The sequence below is a fragment of the Melanotaenia boesemani genome, chromosome 22, assembly GCF_017639745.1.
Source record: "Melanotaenia boesemani isolate fMelBoe1 chromosome 22, fMelBoe1.pri, whole genome shotgun sequence".
Classification (NCBI taxonomy): domain Eukaryota; kingdom Metazoa; phylum Chordata; class Actinopteri; order Atheriniformes; family Melanotaeniidae; genus Melanotaenia; species Melanotaenia boesemani.
Window position 1 is genome coordinate 28,891,064 of NC_055703.1, and position 24,663 is coordinate 28,915,726.

A 24,663-nucleotide genomic window follows, 5' to 3' on the forward strand; every position below is an offset into this window, starting at 1 on the left:
GAAACGCCTTCTATTTGCTGGCCTCACAGCAGCCAAGAAAATGTTGGCTCTGAGATGGCAACCACCGCATGACTTAGCTTGGCGGCAGTGGGCCAACTCATTTTTTGAACTCGTATTGATGGAGTGGTCAGTAGCTCGATTACATGGGGCAAGCCTTAAGACACTTAAAATGTGGGAGGAGGCCTATAATTTAGTTAAGGAGATGGTGCAGCGTGTCAAACATTAACCCTTTCTCTACTTTAGGGGTACGAGTATGAGATCCAAGGTGAGGTGGGGGGGGGGGGGGGGTTGTCGCCAATGGGGAGGGGTGGGGGAGTTAGTTTCTTTTTTTTTTTTTTTTTCTCCACTATGTGTGTTATTCTGTTTGTTGGCAGACATTTCAACTTTTGCAAAGTTACGCCTTGTAGTTACACACATATTAAGTATGGGGGAAATTTAAAGTATGACCGTGTTACATGTAAAGTGTTTTCATGTGTGTGTTATACTAATATGCAATAAAAAGTTGATCAAAAAAAAAAAAAAGAAGGAGGATAGTAAAATCATCTAACGGCCACATGTTTTACGGTTTCAGCTCTTCTATGACAGGAATGTGATACCCGATCAATCAACTCTTGATCACATCCCTCAGACTGGGCCGAGCAGATGCGAGGGTCAGCGGCTCCTCCTGCAGACTCTACTCAGGAAAATATTTCATCTGAAACCAAAAACATATAAGCTGTCTGGGAGCGTGGAGGTAGATGAGGCTGGCGGGCAGGAACAAGGTTTCACGATGAGCCACAGGAAACACAAAGGGTGCATGACACCGACTAAACATGACGAGACTACAGTCAGCTGGAACCGAGGCGTATACATACACAACCAGACAACCACCAGAGAACCTGAAACACACACACCTGAACCAAAGATCTCTGATAAACCCCCTGGACACTGCTGGATGAGGAATGAGGAGGATCAGAGATGAGGCCACGCCTCTACGGAGGCTGGAGGCAGACTAGGGCGGCCCAGAGACCCGGGCCATCAGCAGGATCCTGGAGAACCAACCCCAGCCCCCCCCACCACGAAGACCATCCTGGACCCACCCAGAGGGCGGCAGAGGAAGGCCCCAGGCAGAGCCCCCCCCACAGTCACGGAGTGCAGGGCCCCGCAGGCCAAGATCAGCAGCCGTCGACCCCGCTGGCACCAGCCATCCAGGGAGGCCAGAGCGAAGGGTCCAGGACCCCCAAGACCCAGAGGTAGCCCCCCCACCCCCACCCCGAAGGCACCATGCCCAGGAGAACCAGCCCCCCCCCAAACAGCCACCGGGTGCTACCTAGGGGGGAAGGAGAGGAGGGGGTGGAAGACAGTGGAGCCCAGACCACATCCCCAGCCCCCCTACAGGTTGGTGATCAGCTTCCAGACTGGTCCTGGAGCCGAGGGCATGTCTCCGGATCTGCAGCTGGAGAAATCCGGTGTTCGTGATCATTTCTGAGGTTTAAACGGGAGGATTCCTCTCTGAAACTTCACATGGAGACAAGCGGCTGAAACTGAGCGTCTTCGTCGCCGCAGCCGTGCTGCCAACCAGGGCTTACTGTGGTGTGTTTCTCAGAGCGTCGGCTTTGTAAGGAAGCTGCTGCCTGCAGAGGACGACGTGCATGGAGAACTTCCTTGTAGATCCGGCTCAGTAGTTACCAGGAATGGACGTGACATTCCTGCTTGGTCCTGGGAAGTTAATAAGAGTTAATTTTTATTCTCAGTCATCAACCACTGAGCTGTGATGTTGGAATAATGATTAACCATTAAATAAATAAGAAAATATTTACAACCTCAGCTCCAGAAATGAAGGACTGTTTGGAAATAAATGAAGCAGAATCCCAACAACACCGTTTATTCCAGCAGGAGAGAAAAGTTTCACCATGAGATGAAAATATGAGCTGATAGTGAATCTGATGCAGCAACACGTCGGGAAAAAGCTGCAACGGGAGCAACAAAAGGCTGAAAAAGTACCTGGTACAAACCAGAAACACCTGGAACTGAACTGGTTTAACTGGCAGCAGGTCGGTAACATGACTGGGTAGAAAAGGAGCATTTCAGAGATGAAATGATGGACAGCAAAGAGTCGGAAGCAGAAAACATCCTGGAAGCAGAAATCCAGCAACCAAGGTCCAGGACTGTAGAGCAGCTAGAATCCTGCATCAGACCAGAATGGGACAACATTCCTCTCCTAAAACTCCAGCAACTGGTCTCCTCACTTCCCAGACGTTTCCAGACATGTTAGAAGAAGAGATGCTACACCATGCTGAACACCACCCTGGAACTACTTTTTACACCTTGCTGAACACCACCCTGGAACTACTTTTTACACCTTGCTGAACATCACCCTGGAACTACTTTTTACACCATGCTGAACATCACCCTGGAACTACTTTTTACACCATGCTGAACCTCACCCTGGAACTACTTTTTACACCATGCTGAACATCACCCTGGAACTACTTTTTACACCGTGCTGAACATCACCCTGGAACTACTTTTTACACCATGCTGAACACCACCCTGGAACTACTTTTACACCTTGCTGAACATCACCCTGGAACTACTTTTTACACCGTGCTGAACATCACCCTGGAACTACTTTTTACACCATGCTGAACCTCACCCTGGAACTACTTTTTACACCGTGCTGAACATCACCCTGGAACTACTTTTTACACCATGCTGAACATCACCCTGGAACTACTTTTTACACCATGCCGAACATCACCCTGGAACTACTTTTTACACCGTGCTGAACATCACCCTGGAACTACTTTTTACACCATGCCGAACATCACCCTGGAACTACTTTTTACACCGTGCTGAACATCACCCTGGAACTACTTTTTACACCGTGCCGAACATCACCCTGGAACTACTTTTTACACCATGCCGAACACCACCCTGGAACTACTTTTTACACCGTGCTGAACATCACCCTGGAACTACTTTTTACACCGTGCTGAACATCACCCTGGAACTACTTTTTACACCGTGCTGAACATCACCCTGGAACTACTTTTTACACCATGCTGAACATCACCCTGGAACTACTTTTTACACCATGCTGAACATCACCCTGGAACTACTTTTTACACCGTGCTGAACATCACCCTGGAACTACTTTTTACACCATGCTGAACACCACCCTGGAACTACTTTTTACACCTTGCTGAACATCACCCTGGAACTACTTTTTACACCGTGCTGAACATCACCCTGGAACTACTTTTTACACCATGCTGAACCTCACCCTGGAACTACTTTTTACACCATGCTGAACATCACCCTGGAACTACTTTTTACACCATGCCGAACATCACCCTGGAACTACTTTTTACACCGTGCTGAACATCACCCTGGAACTACTTTTTACACCGTGCTGAACATCACCCTGGAACTACTTTTTACACCGTGCCGAACATCACCCTGGAACTACTTTTTACACCGTGCTGAACATCACCCTGGAACTACTTTTTACACCATGCCGAACATCACCCTGGAACTACTTTTTACACCGTGCTGAACATCACCCTGGAACTACTTTTTACACCGTGCCGAACATCACCCTGGAACTACTTTTTACACCGTGCCGAACACCACCCTGGAACTACTTTTTACACCGTGCTGAACATCACCCTGGAACTACTTTTTACACCATGCTGAACATCACCCTGGAACTACTTTTTACACCGTGCTGAACATCACCCTGGAACTACTTTTTACACCGTGCTGAACATCACCCTGGAACTACTTTTTACACCATGCTGAACATCACCCTGGAACTACTTTTTACACCATGCTGAACATCACCCTGGAACTACTTTTTCCAGACTTTTGCCTCAGAGTCACACAGGGCACGTCCTGGACATCCACCAGATTTTTTGGCTAAGGAGGTGAAACTTTCAGACAGAAGCTGATCGGAAGTGCTGCTGGAAACTTGTGTTATTTTTGAACATTAAACTTTAAAAAGTTTAAATGATCTTCGGTCACAGGGCCTGATGGAGCGTCATTTAGCAGATCCAGGTGTGGTTTTCTGCAGTCAGCCAACAGCTTGCAGGTGAATGAAACTCCCACGTGACAGCGTGACCCTCTGCTTCCTGTTGTTCCAGAGCGAGGTGACAAAGACCAGCAGACCAGACCCACAGCTGTTCCCCCTTCATATTAGTACAGTTAGTGGCGCTAGCAGGGCCGGCAGTGGAGGCCAGCGGCTGTTTGTGCTCCTAGTCCAGATGTTCTCAGAAAGCTACGAGTCCAGCCTCCTATTCAACCCCCCCCCCCCCCCCCCCCCCCCCAGCTTAGCAGCTAAAGTGACTACATGTTGGGGGATGGGGGGGTCCATGTTTGTTTCTGTTTGGTAAGGACGACCTGAGAAAATGTGTGTGTGTGCTAAGCCAGGTTAATGGAGGATTAGCTAAAAAGAGGAGATGAGTGTATTAAACACACTCTTGTCTGTTAATGGTACTCTGCGTGCTCACCTCAGGGAAGAATCAGCTGATGAGTCGCTCTTACCTGATTGGATGAAGTCCCAGTAGCTGCATTTAGAGCATGTTCGATCGATGGAATCTCCACTCAGAGTAAAAGACATGAAGTGAACAGCTCAGCTGATGAGGCGGGCCTCGGTGGGGGTCTAACTCTTTCCATGATGGATTGGCTGCACCCTGACAACGTTCCTGCTTGAACCACATCATGGAAAGACCAGAGTGTTGTTCCTTCAGGTTTGGACTTGACCCGGTCCACATGGAGGCTTCTGATTTCCAGCCTGGTCCAGAATGAACAGATTTCTTCTTTTTTTTTAATCAAATGAACTTTTAAACGTCTCCCTTCAAACTCAGGTTATCATAAAACATAGAAACGGTAAATATCGTCAGATAAAAAAACCATGATAAATAAACATGAAACCATCTAAAACCAGAGACGTGTCAGCAGCTCCTTCCACGAGTCTGAGAGCTAAAAATTCTGCTTCCAGTTCTGAAGCATTCTGGGAGCCTTCTGATTGGATGATCTGGAATAACGACTTCTTCTCGGTAGGATGGTGCCAGACCCTTCAGGGCTTCCTTAGGTCGGAGAAGAGCTCCGAGTCCTAAACAGGAAGTTGGTGAAAAACAGGAGAGGTGTGGCTTCTCTGAGTCGGACCAATCAGAACTCTGGCTGCAATGTTTGGGATCAGCTGTGAGGACATCCAGATAAAATGTCATCACAGACGATCCTGGATGTGATGAGTCAGCATCGCTGTGAGAAAAGCTGATTCCGATCCTGGAAATAAGGAAAAAAGCTGCTTTACAAACCACATTCCTGCAGCCCCTACATCCACCTGGTTCACAGTGGACCCAGACCAACCAGCATCACCAGCAGGTGACGTTGCTGCAAACTTCATCGTTGTGTTTCCCAGAGAGGAAAGTTCATGTAATGTTAGGACGAACCGATGATGCCATCTAACACGTCTGGAGGTTGGCTGTGAGATCTCCGACCTGGCTGTCAGGTTCCTCTGGAAGGTGCCGGTCACCAGAAAACCCAGTTAGTACCAGCAGAGAGACTGGCACGGCCTGATTCTTCCTGGCACGGCCTGGTTCTTCCTGGCACGGCCTGGTTCCTTCTGGCACGGCCTGGTTCTTCCTGGCACGGCCTGGTTCCTTCTGGCACTGCCTGGTTCCTTCTGGCACGGCCTGGTTTTTCTTGGCACGGCCTGGTTCTTTCTGGCACGGCCTGGTTCCTTCTGGCACGGCCTGGTTCCTTCTGGCAAGGCCTGGTTCCTTCTGGCACGGCCTGGTTTTTCCTGGCACGGCCTGGTTCTTTCTGGCACGGCCTGGTTCCTTCTGGTATGGCCTGGTTCCTTCTGGCACGGCCTGGTTCCTTCTGGCACGGCCTGGTTTTTCTTGGCACGGCCTGGTTCTTCCTGGCACGGCCTGGTTCCTTCTGGCACGGCCTGGTTCCTTCTGGCACGGCCTGGTTCCTTCTGGCACGGCCTGGTTTTTCTTGGCACGGCCTGGTTCTTCCTGGCACGGCCTGGTTCCTTTTGGCACGGCCTGGTTCCTTCTGGTATGGCCTGGTTCTTCCTGGCACGGCCTGGTTCTTCCTGGCACGGCCTGGTTCTTCCTGGTGTGTCTCTCTAATGCTGGGCCCAGTATCACAGAGGTCCAACATCACAGCACAGGGCAGTTGGAACCGGTTCATGAGCCAGGCTGCACGTCTTGCTGGTGTCTAAAACCCGCTCACTCCGGAGTCTGGCTGCATGATCCGTGATAAGTGATGCTTTTTTATTGATCAGATTTTACTTTTTATTTATTGTTTATTTTTATCTGTTGTTTAAAAATATTAATATTTCTATAAATATTCTATAAAATATAGACGTTTCAGACAGATTTCATCCCAGAAACAACAGCAGCTCTTCTGTTTTCTGCTGAACTCTGATCCTGAGTCCGTCTCTGGCTGAGTGTGCAGCTAATGACTGCAGAGCATCACTGAAAGATCCTCAGACATAATTCATGTGTGTGTGCTCTGCCTCGTCACCTGTCCCTTGGTTTCCTGCGGTTAGTGTGTGCTGCAGGTTCCTGCTACCTGCTACCTTCTTCCTGTTACCTGCTACATTCTACCTGCTACCTGCTACATTCTACCTGCTACCTGCTACATTCTACCTGCTACCTGCTACATTCTACATGCTACCTGCTACCTTCTTCCTGTTACCTGCTACATTCTACCTGCTACCTGCTACATTCTACATGCTACCTGCTACATTCTACCTGCTACCTTCTTCCTGTTACCTGCTACATTCTACCTGCTACCTGCTACATTCTACCTGCTACCTGCTACATTCTACCTGCTACATTCTACCTGCTACCTGCTACATTCTACCTGCTACCTGCTACATTCTACCTGCTACCTGCTACATTCTACATGCTACCTGCTACCTTCTTCCTGTTACCTGCTACATTCTACCTGCTACCTGCTACATTCTACCTGCTACCTGCTACATTCTACCTGCTACCTGCTACATTCTACCTGCTACCTGCTACATTCTACCTGCTACATTCTACCTGCTACCTGCTACATTCTACCTGCTACATTCTACATGTTACCTGCTACATTCTACATGTTACCTGCTACATTCTACCTGCTACCTGCTACATTCTACCTGCTACATTCTACATGTTACCTGCTACATTCTACCTGCTACCTGCTACATTCTACCTGCTACATTCTACATGTTACCTGCTACATTCTACCTGCTACATTCTACATGTTACCTGCTACATTCTACCTGCTACCTGCTACATTCTACCTGCTACATTCTACATGTTACCTGCTACATTCTATCTGCTACATTCTACATGTTACCTGCTACATTCTACCTGCTACCTGCTACATTCTACCTGCTACATTCTACATGTTACCTGCTACATTCTACCTGCTACATTCTACATGTTACCTGCTACATTCTACCTGCTACCTGCTACATTCTACCTGCTACCTGCTACATTCTACATGTTACCTGCTACATTCTACCTGCTACATTCTACATGTTACCTGCTACATTCTACCTGCTACCTGCTACATTCTACCTGCTACATTCTACATGTTACCTGCTACATTCTACCTGCTACATTCTACATGTTACCTGCTACATTCTACCTGCTACATTCTACACGTTACCTGCTACATTTTACCTGCTACATTCTACATGTTACCTGCTACATTCTACATGTTACCTGCTACATTCTACCTGCTACATTCTACATGTTACCTGCTACATTCTACCTGCTACCTGCTACATTCTACCTGCTACATTCTACATGTTACCTGCTACATTCTACCTGCTACATTCTACATGTTACCTGCTACATTCTACCTGCTACATTCTACACGTTACCTGCTACATTCTACCTGCTACATTCTACATGTTACCTGCTACTTGCTACATACTACATGCTACCTGTTACCTGCTACATGCTACCTGCTACAATTATCCAGATGGGGGTTTTATCATGGCAGGTGATTTTAATCATGTGAATCCGATGGCTGTGCTTCCCAGGTTTGAACAGCATGTGACTTGTGCCACTAGAGGAGAGAAAACACTGGATTGTGTTAAACTAAAATCCCCAAAGCTTACACAGCCTTTTCCTTCCTGCACCTTGGATGGTCAGATCACCTGCCCATCGTCCCATAATCAGACAGCTCCAACTTACCATAAAAATAATAAGAACAGGGTCAGAGGTCCTTCTGCACAGCTACAGGACTGTTTTGAACACACTGACTGGAGCCTGTTTTCCATCCAGGAAATGAAGGAATACAGAAGAAGCAGTTTCACATCTTCCCAAACAGAAAACCCCAGATGACAAAAGACGTCCAGCTCCTCCTGAGGGAGCAGTGCAGCCTGGCCAGACAACCTCTGGAAAGGTATTAAAACGGCACTTCTGGACTGGGGACACAGCAGGTGTATGGCAGGGCATCTAGCGAAGAGATACGAGGCTGAATGTGTCCTGAAATTAGTCCGTGTTAGAAAAGCAGCCGTTCCTAATGGGATTCCAGGCAGGGCTCTCAGGGACTCTCTCACCAGCTTACAGAGGTTTAAACTGACATGGTTCATCTCTCCCTGGTGCATGCCGTTGTCCTCGCCTGTCTTAAATCTGCTACCGCCATTTCAGTACCAAAACAAGTCATCAGCTCCCTCAATGACGACAGACAAGTGGCCCTAACCTCCACCCCCTCGAAGTGCTTTGAGACCCATCCTGGGGCACCTGAAGACGACTCTCTCCCACCTCGGACCAGCATCAGTCTACCTACAGCAGTGATCTCCAACTCCGGTCCTCGTGAGCTACCATCCTGCAGGTTTTGGATTCTACCCTGATGCAACACACCTGTCTCAAATACTGGGTCATTAACAGGTTTGTGCAGAGGTGCGTTGTAGTAGAAGACATCTAAAACCTGCAGGACAGTAGCTCACGAGGACCGGAGTTGGAGACTCCTGACCTACAGGGCAAATAGACCCACAGAGGATGCCTTACACTCTGCTTTCCGCATTGCTACGTCCCACCTGGAGCAGAAGGGGGTGTGAGAGGCTTTTATTCATGGATTATAGCTCTGCTTTTAATACTGTTGTCCCCAGGATACTAGTCAGGAAGCTGCAGGACTGGGCCTTCATGAACGTCTGAGTCTGGATCAACGACTTTGTGACAAACCGCTTGCAACAGGGAGACTTGATCTCCTCACCTCCCCGTCCTGGCCTGTCCTCCCTCTCCACCCAGCAACATTATGAAGTTTGCAAATGATACCACTGTCATAGGCTTCACCTCAAACTGCAATGAGATCGCATACAGGGATGAGGTTCGCAGACTGACCGGCCGACGTGCCAACAAGCTGTCCCTGAACATCAGGAAAACTGAAGGGTCCATTAACGGTTATATGAGCCCCTTTTATAATGAAAACAACAGAATAGCGTACCTGACCACAACGCCCCAAACTGAACTGCTCAGTGGAAAAGGGGCTTAAGGAGCTCATCATGGACTTCAGACGGAACAGGAACGAGCACCTGCCACTGAGAACTGGACACCAGGGAATGGAGCAGGTGTCCAGTTCCTGGGATCAGCAATGCCCTGAAATGGGGCATCAACACCACTGCTGTGGTGACGGAGCTCCACCAGAGACTGGACTACCTCCATTTTGAGGAAGAGTAACATCTCCCCAGAACTGCTGAAAACCTTCTCCCACCGTTCTATAGAGCGTACTGACGTTCCTTCTTAGCCTGGCTTGGGAACTACAGACTAAGCAGACAGTTTACAAATTAATCACTATTAATCACCATTATGCCAGAAATCTGCCGTTTTTACTGCATCGTATCACCAGAACGAGCCGATGCTACAGTAAAAGTAAACTCAGCTTCTCTTGGGTAAACGTCAGATGTCCCAGGGTCAGTAAATGCAGCATGTAATGTTGTTCTGCATCATCTCTACATGTTCTAGATCATAATGCAAAATTCATCCAGCATCATCTCACCAACCGTCTCCATGGTGATAATTTCTGTCCTAAAAGCAGCAGATGTGACGACTGAAGTTAAACAGCCGACACTGATGAAGAAACTCTGATGAAACTGATGATCTGGATAAAAACACAAAGGTCTCATCTGTGCCCCCTTTTCCTGGTCAGTGCTCCTGGCCCCCCATCAGAATGTTTCTAGACCCGCCCCTGCATAGCTGCAGTATAAACTCTGTCTACCACCAGCAGCTACTGTTAGAGAAGGTCCTGCCAACAACAAGACTTCGGGGTAAATATGTGACGGCCTCATTGAATCTGTAATGAACGCTCTTAGTGTTGATCTTGTACAGCTTCAGGCTTTCCAGGATCATGTATGTGGTGTTGAGTCAGAGGATTTTTGGTAATCAGTCCAGGCAGTAACAGGTTGGTCTGTCTCGGGCGACAGTTCTGTCAACCAGCAGCTGGTGTTTGGCTCCTCTGGTACCTTTACCAAAGCCTTTCTGTGTCTCTGTCGTGTATTGATCCATGTGCCGCTTATCTTAGCCGGTCTGACGCCCGACAGGAGCTTCCATGTTGGGGAGAGACAGGTTACCGGCTGATAGCTGGATGGGACTGTTCCCTTCTGGGGATCTTTCAGTATGAGGACTGTCCATCCCTCGGTCATCCATTCAGGGTGGGTTCATCCCTCGGTAGCGCGATCATTTGAGCCGCTAGGTGCTCATGGAGGTCTTTAACCAGTTGGTGTGGATCATGTCCAGGTGCTGTCCAGTTCTTCATACCTGAGATTCTTTGCTGCCAGCCTGATGGTACCTGGACCTTGTCCAGGGAGGGAGATGTGGTCCACTCTTAGTTCTTTTAACCACTGTGCTTCACTGTTATGTGAGGCCTCCTTCTCCCATATGTTTTCCAGTATTGTTCAGTCTCCAGCCTTGGTGGGTTAACGTGGTGTTACCTGCCACTGGAGGACACTCTAGCTGGGTCAGTGGAGAACAGCCGGTTTATTTTCCTGGCCTCTATGTCTCGTGTATCTTCTCAGTTGTGCAGCCAATGTTTGGAGTCTTTGTTTGGCAGGTTCCAGCCTCAGGTATGGACACCTGGCTTCACCTCCTGGGTTCTCCTTCTGTGGTTGAACCCTTCTGGAGGTCTGACAGGTGACTAACTTCCCTCCAAGTTTTCTTGATTGTGGCTTCCAACCTGCTCCTCCATGGTGCCACTTCTTGTCCTTCATATTGATGCTATGGTGGCTGAGCATCTCCAGGATCACTGCTGCTGTGCTGTGTGTGGTAGATGTTACCTTCTGCATGCTACATACTACCTACTGCATGCTACATGCTGACTACTGCATGCTACATGCTACCTACTGCATGCTACATGCTGCCTACTGCATGCTACATGCTACCTACTGTATGGTACATGCTACCTACTGCATGCTACATGCTGCCTAATGCATGCTACATACTACCTACTGCATGCTACATGCTGCCTAATGCATGCTACATACTACCTACTGCATGCTACATGCTACCCATTGCATGCTACATGCTACCTACTGCATGCTACATGCTGACTACTGCATGCTACCTACTGCATGCTACATGCTACCTACTGCATGCTACATGCTGCCTACTGCATGATACATGCTACCTACTGTATGGTACATGCTACCTACTGCATGCTACATGCTGCCTAATGCATGCTACATACTACCTACTGCATGCTACATGCTGACTACTGCATGCTACCTACTGCATGCTACATGCTGCCTACTGCATGCTACATGCTGCCTACTGCATGATACATGCTACCTACTGTATGGTACATGCTGCCTAATGCATGCTACATACTACCTACTGCATACTACATGCTGCCTAATGCATGCTACATGCTACCTACTGCATGGTACATGCTACCTACTGCATGCTACATGCTGCCTAATGCATGCTACATGCTACCTACTGCATGCTACATGCTACCTAATGCATGCTACATGCTACCTACTGCATGGTACATGCTACCTACTGCATGCTACATGCTACCTAATGCATGATACATGCTACCTACTGCATGGTACATACTACCTACTGCATACTACATGCTACCTACTGCATGGTACATGCTACCTACTGCATGCTACATGCTGCCTAATACATGCTACATGCTACCTACTGCATGCTACATGCTACCTAATGCATGATACATGCTACCTACTGCATGCTACCTACTGCATGCTACATGCTACCTACTGCATGCTACATGCTGCCTAATGCATGATACATGCTACCTACTGCATGATACATGCTACCTAATGCATGCTACCTACTGCATGCTACATGCTACCTAATGCATGATACATGCTACCTACTGCATGCTACCTACTGCATGCTACATGCTACCTACTGCATGCTACATGTTACCTACTGCATGCTACATGCTACCTACTGCATGCTACATGCTGCCTAATGCATGCTACATGCTACCTACTGCATGATACATGCTACCTACTGCATGCTACATGCTACCTACTGCATGCTACATGTTACCTACTGCATGCTACATGTTACCTACTGCATGGTACATGCTACCTACTGCATGCTACCTAATGCATGCTACATGCTACCTACTGCATGCTACATGCTACCTACTGCATGCTACATGTTACCTACTGCATGGTACATGCTACCTACTGCATGCTACATGCTGCCTAATGCATGCTACATGCTACCTACTGCATGATACATGCTACCTACTGCATGCTACATGCTACCTACTGTATGCTAGATGCTACCTACTGCATGCTACATGCTACCTAATGCATGCTACATGCTACCTACTGCATGCTACATGCTACCTAATGCATGCTACATGCTACCTATTGCATGCTACATGCTACCTAATGCATGATACATGCTACCTACTGCATGCTACATGCTACCTACTGCATGCTACATGCTACCTACTGCATGCTACATGCTACCTAATGCATGCTACATGCTACCTACTGCATGCTACATGCTACCTATGGCATGATACATGCTACCTATTGCATGCTACATGCTACCTACTGCATGCTACATGCTACCTAATGCATGCTACATGCTACCTACTGCATGCTACATGCTACCTATGGCATGATACATGCTATCTATTGCATGCTACATGCTACCTAATGCATGCTACATGCTACCTAATGCATGCTACATGCTACCTAATGCATGCTACATGCTACCTATGGCATGATACATGCTACCTATTGCATGCTACATGCTACCTAATGCATGCTACATGCTACCTACTGCATGCTACATGCTACCTACTGCATGCTACATGCTACCTACTGCATGCTACATGCTACCTATTGCATGCCTCATACTACCTGCGCCCTGCTAACATCCTGCAGACATAGGGCAGGAAGTGGCTCCACTAGCTCGTCTGCAGGGTGCAGAAACAACATGAAATGAACATATTCTGCATTTTAGCCTCGTTCACACTGGATTAAACCACATCACATTGAGCCTTTTTGCAGACTCATCACAGTTTTATCATGGGTATAAAGAGACACGAGAAAAGTTGGCATCTACAACACTGAAGAAGAAAAGTTAATCATTGACATGAGGACAGAGAAAGTCAAACAGCCGAGGGGAGTCCTGAAACTAGGACCTGGACTAGGCCGCTCAGTGTTCAAGTGTTTTATTGTCCAGTTCACATCAGATTGATAGATTTTTCTTTAGTGTGTTTAAAGTACGTGAAAGTGGAACTCGGAGCAGATTCAGTATTTATGTGTTAGTGCAGTTTTAACCCAGATTAATGATTTTCCACGGAGGCAGACTCACCGGTTTTACTCATATCCAAAGAAAGAAGCTGTTGTGTGAAGGATGACGTCCCCTCGTCTCCTTCCAGCTGCTCTGCCCAGCCTAGGCTACGTGTTCAGTAGCCCTGGTGTGTGCGTGAGGAAGCCATGGAAAGGTTTCACGTCCAGCTGAGACCTGGATGAAGGTGTGGAGCAGGAAGTGAAGCCTGCAGCCAGACGTGGACCTGTTTCTCTGGACATGAAACGGATTCCAGCTGCTGGTGTTTTCATGCCTTCCTCTTTATGGAAAAGTTTGGCAGGATCCTCTGGTTGGACCAGCAGGGCTTTCTGGTCAGCAGGAGCAGCAGCGCGTTGCTCAAGAGCACTTTTCCAGCAACCTGCAGTTTTCATGTTTCTGAAACCTGGTCTGTCTGTTGTCCAGTCAGCAGGTGACCCGTCCAGCAGAGTCCTTGGTTGGTCAGACAGCAGCAGAGACCAGGACGGGTCCACCTGTCCACCAGTAGTAAGATCTTCTCTCTTTCCTCCGCAGTTCCCTGAATGTGGATTTTTTGGGATGTACGATAAGATCCTGCTCTTCCGTCACAACCTGAACTCTGAAAACATCCTGCAGCGCCTGACGTCAGCAGAGGAAATCCACGAGGGCGACCTGGTGGAGGTGGTCCTCTCCGGTAAGATGGCTGTACCTGTTTTCACCATGTGGCCATACCGGCGTGCGTCTCGCTGTAGCCTCCGGCCGGTCGCCATTACTGATGAAAACCACCAACTTCCTGCTTCACATGAAGTTTTATTCTGGTAAAAATATTAGGCAAGGTAAATTTATTTGAACAGCACATTTCATGTACAAGACAATTCAAAGTGCTTTACATAAAACATTTCAGCAGGTGCAGAAAGCAACACAAGTCCATTAATAAAAAAGAGATTAAAAACATTAAAAGAAAAGCAATTAATGAAATAAAAACAGAACGAAGATGCTAAAATAAAATAGATAAAATGCAAGAAATAAAGTTCCAGTGTGGGAAAGACAATATTAAAACATGATTCCAGCTTAAAGAACCAGATCCAGATCTGGACTCTAAATAAAAACTAGTCCATGCAGCAGAGAACAGGTGGGTCTTTAACCTGGATCTAAATAAACTGAGTGTTTCAGCTGATCTGAGGCTTTCTGGGAGTTTGTTCCAGACATGTGGAGCATAGAAGCTGAATGCAGCTTCTCCATGTCTGGTTCTGACTCTGGAACTGATAAGAACCTGGATCCAGATGACCTGAGGGTTCTGGTAGGTTCATACTGGGTCAAGAGGTCACTGATGTATGTTGGTCCTAAACCATTCAGAGCTTTCTAGACCAGCAGCAGAACTTTAAAGTCTATCCTCTGACGGACCGGCAGCCAGTGTAAAGACCTCAGAGCTGGACTGATGTGGTCCTAGATGTAGACCTAAAATCTACCTGCGCTGACCTCCGTTTCATTTTATTTAATTTAATTAGTTTTTATTTTTATTAATTTTATTAAAGTCTGTTGTTTTATTCATTTCTTAAAGTTTTCTTTTGTTTTGACATGCTGTAAAAAGGAAGTCTCTCGCTCTGAGGCAGGAAAGAAACGTTTTCCTCTTTTAGTAAAATAATTTAAAAAAGAGAAATGATCCCAGATGTTTGTCACTGGCCAGATCATTCCAGTTAGAAACTGTTGACCCCCTCTGGTATCCTCCATCCGGGCTCAGCTCCAGGTGGTCCCAGCTGGTCCCTGCTGGTGACTGGTGGTCCTTGGTGGTTCCAGCTGGTCCCTGCTGGTCCCAGCTGGTCCCTGCTGGTCCTTGGTGGTCCCAGTTGGTCCCAGCTGGTCCCAGCTGGTCCCTGCTGGTCACTGGTGGTCCTTGGTGGTGCCAGCTGGTCCCTGCTGGTCCCAGTTGGTCCTTGGTGGTCCCTGCTAGTCCCAGCTGGTCCCTGCTGGTCCTTGGTGGTCCCTGCTGGTCCTTGGTGGTAAGGTGCTTTATAAACAAAGTTTGCTTGGCAAAACTTGAAAACAACAACATAAGCATACAGTTTTTTATCATTTACATATTCATTATAACCCTTTTCCAGACTACTACAGGAAATCAAGCGCCATTTAACAAAAGCAGACTAGAGGTTCTGTTCTCTAAAGAAAAGCACAGGAAACTTAGCAAGTACAGAATGTAATCAAATGTAGTTTAAGACACTTTCGCTTTCCAATCTATTTGCCTCGTCGTTCTTCAGAACATGTCTATGTATATAATCCGGTTTCAGCTCCTGTCTGTCCAATTTCCATGATTTTTGAGACATTTTCTTCTCTATCGGTGCTGCTCAGTGAATCCAAAGAGGCAGCCATCTTTCTTTTCTATTGACCAGAAGCTGGCCTCTGATTGGTGTAGAGTGATCATGTGACGGCCGTACCACCACTTTCGAAGTAAAATGCTGTACAGGAGCTAGTGCCGATTTACGGCGGTGATCACAGAACTTGTGCAGGATAATCGGCTCCGATAAGATAAGCTAACATAAACTAAATTAAGCTAAGACAAGCTAACATAAGATATGCTAACATAAATTAAGTTAAGCTAAGACAAGCTAATATAAACTAAGTTAAGCTAAGATATGCTAACATAAACTTAGTTAAGCTAAGATAAGATAAGCTAACATAAATTAAGTTAAGCTAGGACAAGCTAATATAAGATATGCTAACATAAATTAAGTTAAGCTAAGACAAGCTAATATAAACTAAGTTAAGCTAAGATATGCTAACATAAACTAATTTAAGGTAAGATAAGTTAACATAAACTAAGTTAAGCTAAGACAAGCTAACATAAGATATGCTAACATAAACTAATTTAAGGTAAGATAAGTTAACATAAACTAAGTTAAGCTAAGACAAGCTAACATAAGATATGCTAACATAAACTAATTTAAGGTAAGATAAGCTAACATAAATTAAGTTAAGCTAAGACAAGCTAATATAAACTAAGTTAAGCTAAGACACGCTAAGATAAGCTAACATAAACTTAGTTAAGCTAAGATAAGCTAACATAAGATATGCTAACATAAACTAATTTAAGGTAAGATAAGTTAACATAAACTAAGTTAAGCTAAGACAAGCTAACATAAGATATGCTAACATAAACTAATTTAAGGTAAGATAAGTTAACATAAACTAAGTTAAGCTAAGACAAGCTAACATAAGATATGCTAACATAAACTAATTTAAGGTAAGATAAGTTAACATAAACTAATTTAAGGTAAGATAAGCTAACATAAATTAAGTTAAGCTAAGATAAGCTAACATAAACTTAGTTAAGCTAAGATAAGATAAGCTAGCATAAACTAAGTTAAGCTAACAGGCCCAGATGACTGTAAAGAAACCAGCCTGGACCAGCCTGAAGGCACCTTTTCATGAGGAGCATCTAGATCCAGGACCAGAACCAGGACCAGCCTGTAGGCACCTCATTATGAGAAGCATCTAGAACCAGGACCAGTTACCAGGACCAGCCTGAAGGCACCTCATTATGAGGACCATCTAGATCCAGGACCAGAACCAGAACCAGTGTGTCTCAGACTGGTGAACCTCTGTCCATCTTTCCATCTGAGAGACTCTGCCTCTCTGAAATGCTCCTTTTCTACCCAGTCATGTTACCGACCTGCTGCCAGTTAAACCAGTTCAGTTCCAGGTGTTTCTGGTTTGTACCAGGTACTTTTCCAGCCTTTTGTTGCTCCCGTTGCAGCTTTTTCCCGACGTGTTGCTGCATCAGATTCACTATCAGCTCATATTTTCATCTCATGGTGAAACTTTTCTCTCCTGCTGGAATAAACTGTGTTGCTGGGATTCTGCTTCATTGACTTTTACACAGCGTCCTGACTTTGTCCAGTCCCTGTAGAACTGGCCTCCGAATCTGCGGTCCAGAACTGTAACGTCCTCTTGTGACCGTTCTGGTCTGACAGCTTGCTTCTGTTTTCCAGCTCTGGCCACGCAGGAGGACTTCCAGATTCGGCCTCATGCGCTCTACGTGCACTCCTACAAAGCTCCGGCCTTCTGCGACGACTGTGGGGAGATGCTGTGGGGTCTCGTCCGACAGGGCCTCAAATGTGAAGGTAAGGCTGACGTCCCGGCTTGTAGCTTCACGTCAGGCGTGATATGGACAGAAATGATGTGTTTACAGAAGCAGCCGCTCTGTCAGCGTTGGCCGTCGTGTCTGACTTCGTGGTGGCTTTTCTCTGGGTGGGTTTCCTCCGTCAGACCCCTTCTGAGGACGCTCTGCATCAGCCACCCGAACCCAGAAAGACTCGAGTTTCACTCAATGATTCAGTCACCAGGAACTGTCAGGACATCTGGGAATTAAACAGAGCTTCCTGTTAATGGAACTGCATGGCAGGAAGTGATGTCAGACCAGTCAGGTTTCAATGGGTCTAACGGGAAAACATGTCCGACCTGCAGAAGAATCTGCTCCCAGCAAGAAAAATCTCCGCTGGGGAAGAAGTTCATTTATTCATTCATTAGTTTTTAGATTAGTGTTTATATAAGTTTAGTATTTTATTAGTTTTAGTATTTTCTATTATTTTGACATTTTAGTATTATTTTTTTTGTATTTAGAAACATTATAATTACTATTATTATTGTCTTCTTCCTCTTCTGCTTCATCTTTATCATCATCATCATCATCATTGTTATCATTACCCCCGCCAGGCAGAAGTCATGTACTGCTGCCCCGCCTGCAGCATCACCCGTTAGGGACGTAATTTATTCCATTTTCAGGACATCACAGATGTTTCTACTCCGGAACCTCAATATTTTATTTACCAACAGAAATCTTTAACCAGCCTGGATTAATCTAAATCAGGGTTATTCAGGTCGGTCCTACGAGGGCCAGCAGGTTTTCCATGTGTCCCTGCTCCAACACACCTGACTCAAATTAATTAGTCATTGTGGAGAACTTGATTGGCTGTTAGATCGATTTAATTTGAGTCAGGTGTGTTGAAGCAGGGATACATGGAAAACCTGCTGGATTGTGGACCTCGTAGGACCGAACTGAATAGCCCTGATCTAAATGTTTAGATCTGCAGAGGCTTCAACTTTGTCTTTCCTAGCATTCAAACCAGTGGGACGAGAGGGACCTGGACAGGTGGACTAGACCTGAGAAGTTTTTATTTTTCATGTTTAAACCAAAATGAAAGAGAATCTTAAACAGAAGAACTTTAATGGTTCTTTCCTCTGCAGGATGTGGACTGAACTACCACAAACGCTGCGCCTTTAAGATCCCCAACAACTGCAGCGGCGTGAGGAAGAGACGGCTGTCCAACGTGTCCCTGCCCGGCACCATCATATCCGTCGCTCGTCCACCATCTGCAGAGTTCCCACCAGTCCCCCAGGAGGAGGTGGGTCTACTGGCTTTACCTGGAATCTACCTTATCATCACATCTAACCAAACACGTCTTGAGAGATGTCTCTGTCTGATCTAATCTGGTCTAATCTAGCCTGGTCTAATGTAATCTGGTCTAATCTAGCCTGGTCTAATGTAATCTGGTCTAATCTAGCCTGGTCAAATCTAATCTAGCCTGGTCTAATGTAATCTGGTCTAATGTAATCTGGTCTAATCTAGCCTGGTCAAATCTAATCTAGCCTGGTCTAATGTAATCTGGTCTAATGTAATCTGGTCTAATCTAGCCTGGTCTGCTACACCTGTACAGAAACCTAGAGAATTTCCTACAGCTGACTGGTGAACCTGTGATACTGGTGTAGTGGTACTGGTGATACTGGTGATCCATGCAGGTTAGGGTTTCTGTCTACCTATATGGACCTGTCAATCACTTGAGGTAGCGCCAGGGCTGTCCAGTCAGATTTCAGAGGTGCCACTGCTCTAGCTCCACCCCTTGAAGGCATCACAATGGGTTATTGATATTTTCCTATGGTCTGTGATTGGCTAACATGGCTTCAGAGGCAGGCTTGATCTGTCTCTTATCAGTGTTTTAACGTCATCAAGTCTTGGGGAACAAAAGAAAGAAAACCTCTGTTGGTCTGGACAGAACTGAAAGCTCAGACCAGGAGAGTAGAAAGATCTCCCGCCTGGTTCCAGAGCTGGAAATGACTCTTCTCTCTGGGCGACTGTCATTTTTCTGAGGAAGACTCGACTTGACTGCACGGGTCAGAAATGATGAGGAAGGGTTGGTTTTGTAGAGTTCCATATTTTCTTCCTCCCTTGTTTCATGGTTTCTGCTCTCCACAGCGCCCCCTCCTGGGCGCCGGGAAGCGTAACTCCCTGCTGAGCGGCCGTCCCATCTGGATGGAGAAGATGGTCCTGGGTCGGGTCAAAGTCCCTCACACCTTCTCCATCCACACCTACACCCGTCCCACCATCTGCCAGTACTGCAAGCGCCTGCTGAAAGGCCTCTTCAGGCAGGGGCTGCAGTGCAAAGGTGCCATACACACACACAAACACACACACACACGGTTTTCATTTCTGTGACATCACTTTAACCTCCGCTTTTCCGCTGACTTCACACCGTCAGCCGAGGAGATGCCCGATGTGACATCAGACGGTTTCACCTGCCGTCTCATCACCTGTCTGACTCATAACTCACCATTACAGCTGTTTATCACTATCAGTAATATTCATTATTGATTGATCGGCTCCCACAGACGGACGTTAGGGTCACATCTGTCTGACAGCATTGTTTTCATGGTTACCATGGCAACATAGGGCGAGTAAGTAAATAAGCGAGGTTGTTTATTCTGTTTGCTAAACGCTGGTCTTTCTGCTCCAGATTGTAAATTTAACTGCCATAAAAGATGCGCCGTCAAAGTTCCCCGAGACTGTCTGGGCGAGGTGGACTTCAACGGAGGTGAGAGCGTCTCACACCTGTCTACCTGTCTGATTAGTCCTCCCCTCAAACCAGCCAAGTCTGTCATTAAGCTCCTCCCTTCAGCTGAAAGTAAACTAACTCAGTAATATGGAGAGAAACACTGGATCAGATCTTTGATTTAATGCTCAGTAACAGGCTGATCGCTAATTATCCCTCAGTCTGAAAAAGAAAACTTCCACAGCTGGATAAATTTCTTCCTCCTGCAGAACCGCTCAGTCCCGGGTTGGACTCCGAGGCGACGATGGAGGTGGACACCTGTGACATCAGCAGTGACGGAGGCCAGAGCATGGATGAGCAGGACGAGCCGTCCATGCCCGAAGACAAGCTCTTTTTCATGGAAGGTCCCGGTGCAGACGGCGAGAAAGACGACGAAACCGCCAGAGCCATCAGGTCCGGGAAGTTTGCAGGATTTCCTGGACCTGATGGTGGAGTTTCTGAGTAACCCAGAAGTGTTTCCTGGTGTTTTTCTGTCCCTGCAGCCCTTCCACCAGCAGCAACATCCCTCTGATGCGAGTGGTCCAGTCCATCAAACACACCAAGAGGAAAAGCTCCACGGTGGTCAAAGAGGGCTGGATGGTCCACTACAGCAGCCGGGACAACCTGGTGAGACAGGAGGGAAGCAGAAAACCGACATTCCGAGTGTCCTCGAGGAAAACCGTTCACTGACCGAGATTTTACATCAGTTCAGACTCAGAGTTTCTACTCACGTTTTTTTCCTTATCCAAGGTTTTAAAAGTTCAACTAAAACAACAAAAGACCGTTTTCCCGGTTCAATTCCCAGTTTTACTCACGGTTTTATTCCCGTTTTATTCCTGGTTTTATTCCAAACAAATTGAACTGAGAAGAATGATAACAATCTCTTGTGTGGACGATTCCCATCATAGGGATTCTCTCCTGGTTAAACATTCCCAGAGTTTTGGTGGTAAATGCTGGATCCATGTTTGGTGACCTGTGTGGTGTTTTGTCTTCCAGAGGAAGAGACATTACTGGAGGCTGGACACCAAGACTCTGACTCTGTTTCAGAATGAAAGCGGAGCCAAGTTTTACAAGGTAGGAGACCGAATCCGGCCGGATCTGGTTTCAGCCGGCCGGCCAAACAAAGCGGAGGGAGTCAGTTTCATTCCGGACGGAAACACACCACCAGATTATCCTCCGTCATAAAACATCCCATCTTCACATGGAGGGGTAGAAGGATGGAGGGGTAGAGGGATGGGGGGGTAGAAGGATGGAGGGGTAGAGGGATGGAGGGGTAGAAAGGTGGACGGGTAGAAGGATGGAGGGGTAGAGGGATGGAGGGGTAGAAAGGTGGACGGGTAGAAGGATGGAGGGGTAGAGGGATGGAGGGGTAGAAAGGTGGACGGGTAGAAGGATGGAGGGTAGAGGGATGGAGGGGTAGAAAGGTGGACGGGTAGAAGGATGGAGGGGTAGAGGGATGGAGGGGTAGAAAGGTGGACGGGTAGAAGGATGGAGGGGTAGAGGGATGGAGGGGTAGAAAGGTGGACGGGTAGAAGGATGGAGGGGTAGAGGGATGGGGGGGTAGAAGTGTGGAGGGGTACAAGGATGGAGGGGTAGAAGGATGGAGGGGTAGAGGGATGGGGGGGTAGAAGTGTGGAGGGGTACAAGGATGGAGGGGTAGAAAGGTGGAGGGGTAGAGGGGTGGAGAGATAGAAGGATGGAGGGGTAGAAGGATGGGGGGGTAGAAGTGTGGAGGGGTACAAGGATGGAGGGGTAGAAAGGTGGAGGGGTAGAGGGATGGAGAGATAGAAGGATGGAGGGGTAGAAAGGTGGAGGGGTAGATGGATGGAGGGGTAGAAGGGTGGAGAGATAGAGGAATGGGGGTGTAGAAGAGTGGAGGGATGGAGGGGTAGAAGGGTGGAGAGAAAGAGGAATGGGGGTGTAGAAGAGTGGAGGGATGGAGGGGTAGAAGGGTGGAGAGATAGATGAATGGGGGTGTAAAAGAGTGGAGGGATGGAGGGGTAGAAGGGTGGAGAGATAGAGGAATGGGGGTGTAGAAGAGTGGAGGGATGGAGGGGTAGAAGGGTGGAGAGATAGAGGAATGGGGGTGTAGAAGAGTGGAGGGATGGAGGGGTAGAATGGTGGAGAGATAGAGGAATGGGGGTGTAGAAGAGTGGAGGGATGGAGGGGTAGAAGGGTGGAGAGATAGAGGAATGGGGGTGTAGAAGAGTGGAGGGATGGAGGGGTAGAAGGATGGAGGGGTAGAGGGATGGGGGTAGAAGTGTGGAGGGGTACAAGGATGGAGGGGTAGAAAGATGGAGGGGTAGAGGGATGGAGAGATAGAAGGATGGAGGGGTAGAAGGATGGGGGGGTAGAAGTGTGGAGGGGTACAAGGATGGAGGGGTAGAAAGGTGGAGGGGTAGAGGGATGGAGAGATAGAAGGATGGAGGGGTAGAAAGGTGGAGGGGTAGAAGGGTGGAGAGATAGAGGAATGGGGGTATAGAAGAGTGGAGGGATGGAGGGGTAGAAGGGTGGAGAGATAGAGGAATGGGGGTGTAAAAGAGTGGAGGGATGGAGGGGTAGAAGGGTGGAGAGATAGAGGAATGGGGGTGTAGAAGAGTGGAGGGATGGAGGGGTAGAAGGGTGGAGAGACAGATGAATGGGGGTGTAAAAGAGTGGAGGGATGGAGGGGTAGAAGGGTGGAGAGATAGAGGAATGGGGGTGTAAAAGAGTGGAGGGATGGAGGGGTAGAAGGGTGGAGAGATAGAGGAATGGGGGTGTAGAAGAGTGGAGGGATGGAGGGGTAGAAGGGTGGAGAGATAGAGGAATGGGGGTGTAGAAGAGTGGAGGGATGGAGGGGTAGAAGGAAGAGATAAAGGAATGGGGGGGTAGAAGAGTGGAGGGATGGAGGGGTAGAAGGGTGGAGAGATAGAGGAATGGGGGTGTAGAAGAGTGGAGGGATGGAGGGGTAGAAGGAAGAGATAAAGGAATGGGGGGGTAGAAGAGTGGAGGGATGGAGGAATGGGGGTGTAGAAGAGTGGAGGGATGGAGGGGTAGAAGGGTGGAGAGAAAGAGGAATGGGGGTGTAGAAGAGTGGAGGGATGGAGGGGTAGAAGGGTGGAGAGATAGATGAATGGGGGTGTAAAAGAGTGGAGGGATGGAGGGGTAGAAGGGTGGAGAGATAGAGGAATGGGGGTGTAGAAGAGTGGAGGGATGGAGGGGTAGAAGGGTGGAGAGAAAGAGGAATGGGGGTGTAGAAGAGTGGAGGGATGGAGGGGTAGAAGGGTGGAGAGATAGATGAATGGGGGTGTAAAAGAGTGGAGGGATGGAGGGGTAGAAGGGTGGAGAGATAGAGGAATGGGGGTGTAGAAGAGTGGAGGGATGGAGGGGTAGAAGGGTGGAGAGATAGAGGAATGGGGGTGTAGAAGAGTGGAGGGATGGAGGGGTAGAATGGTGGAGAGATAGAGGAATGGGGGTGTAGAAGAGTGGAGGGATGGAGGGGTAGAAGGGTGGAGAGATAGAGGAATGGGGGTGTAGAAGAGTGGAGGGATGGAGGGGTAGAAGGATGGAGGGGTAGAGGGATGGGGGGTAGAAGTGTGGAGGGGTACAAGGATGGAGGGGTAGAAAGATGGAGGGGTAGAGGGATGGAGAGATAGAAGGATGGAGGGGTAGAAGGATGGGGGGTAGAAGTGTGGAGGGGTACAAGGATGGAGGGGTAGAAAGGTGGAGGGGTAGAGGGATGGAGAGATAGAAGGATGGAGGGGTAGAAAGGTGGAGGGGTAGAAGGGTGGAGAGATAGAGGAATGGGGGTATAGAAGAGTGGAGGGATGGAGGGGTAGAAGGGTGGAGAGATAGAGGAATGGGGGTGTAAAAGAGTGGAGGGATGGAGGGGTAGAAGGGTGGAGAGATAGAGGAATGGGGGTGTAGAAGAGTGGAGGGATGGAGGGGTAGAAGGGTGGAGAGACAGATGAATGGGGGTGTAAAAGAGTGGAGGGATGGAGGGGTAGAAGGGTGGAGAGATAGAGGAATGGGGGTGTAAAAGAGTGGAGGGATGGAGGGGT

General features: G+C 47.7%; 1 protein-coding gene across 2 annotated transcripts in view; it reads left to right on the forward strand.

Moving 5' to 3' along the window:
- Positions 1-24,663, forward strand: part of LOC121633644 (serine/threonine-protein kinase D3-like) — a 61,060-nt gene that overhangs the window by 19,963 nt on the left and 16,434 nt on the right. For both annotated transcript variants that reach the window (XM_041975809.1, XM_041975810.1), the window contains 8 exons: positions 14,319-14,457; positions 17,750-17,881; positions 19,005-19,162; positions 20,011-20,200; positions 20,549-20,626; positions 20,854-21,037; positions 21,127-21,250; positions 21,620-21,697. In XM_041975809.1, coding sequence (XP_041831743.1) covers positions 14,319-14,457; positions 17,750-17,881; positions 19,005-19,162; positions 20,011-20,200; positions 20,549-20,626; positions 20,854-21,037; positions 21,127-21,250; positions 21,620-21,697 — 1,083 coding nt within the window. The remainder of the gene's footprint in view (positions 1-14,318; positions 14,458-17,749; positions 17,882-19,004; positions 19,163-20,010; positions 20,201-20,548; positions 20,627-20,853; positions 21,038-21,126; positions 21,251-21,619; positions 21,698-24,663) is intronic.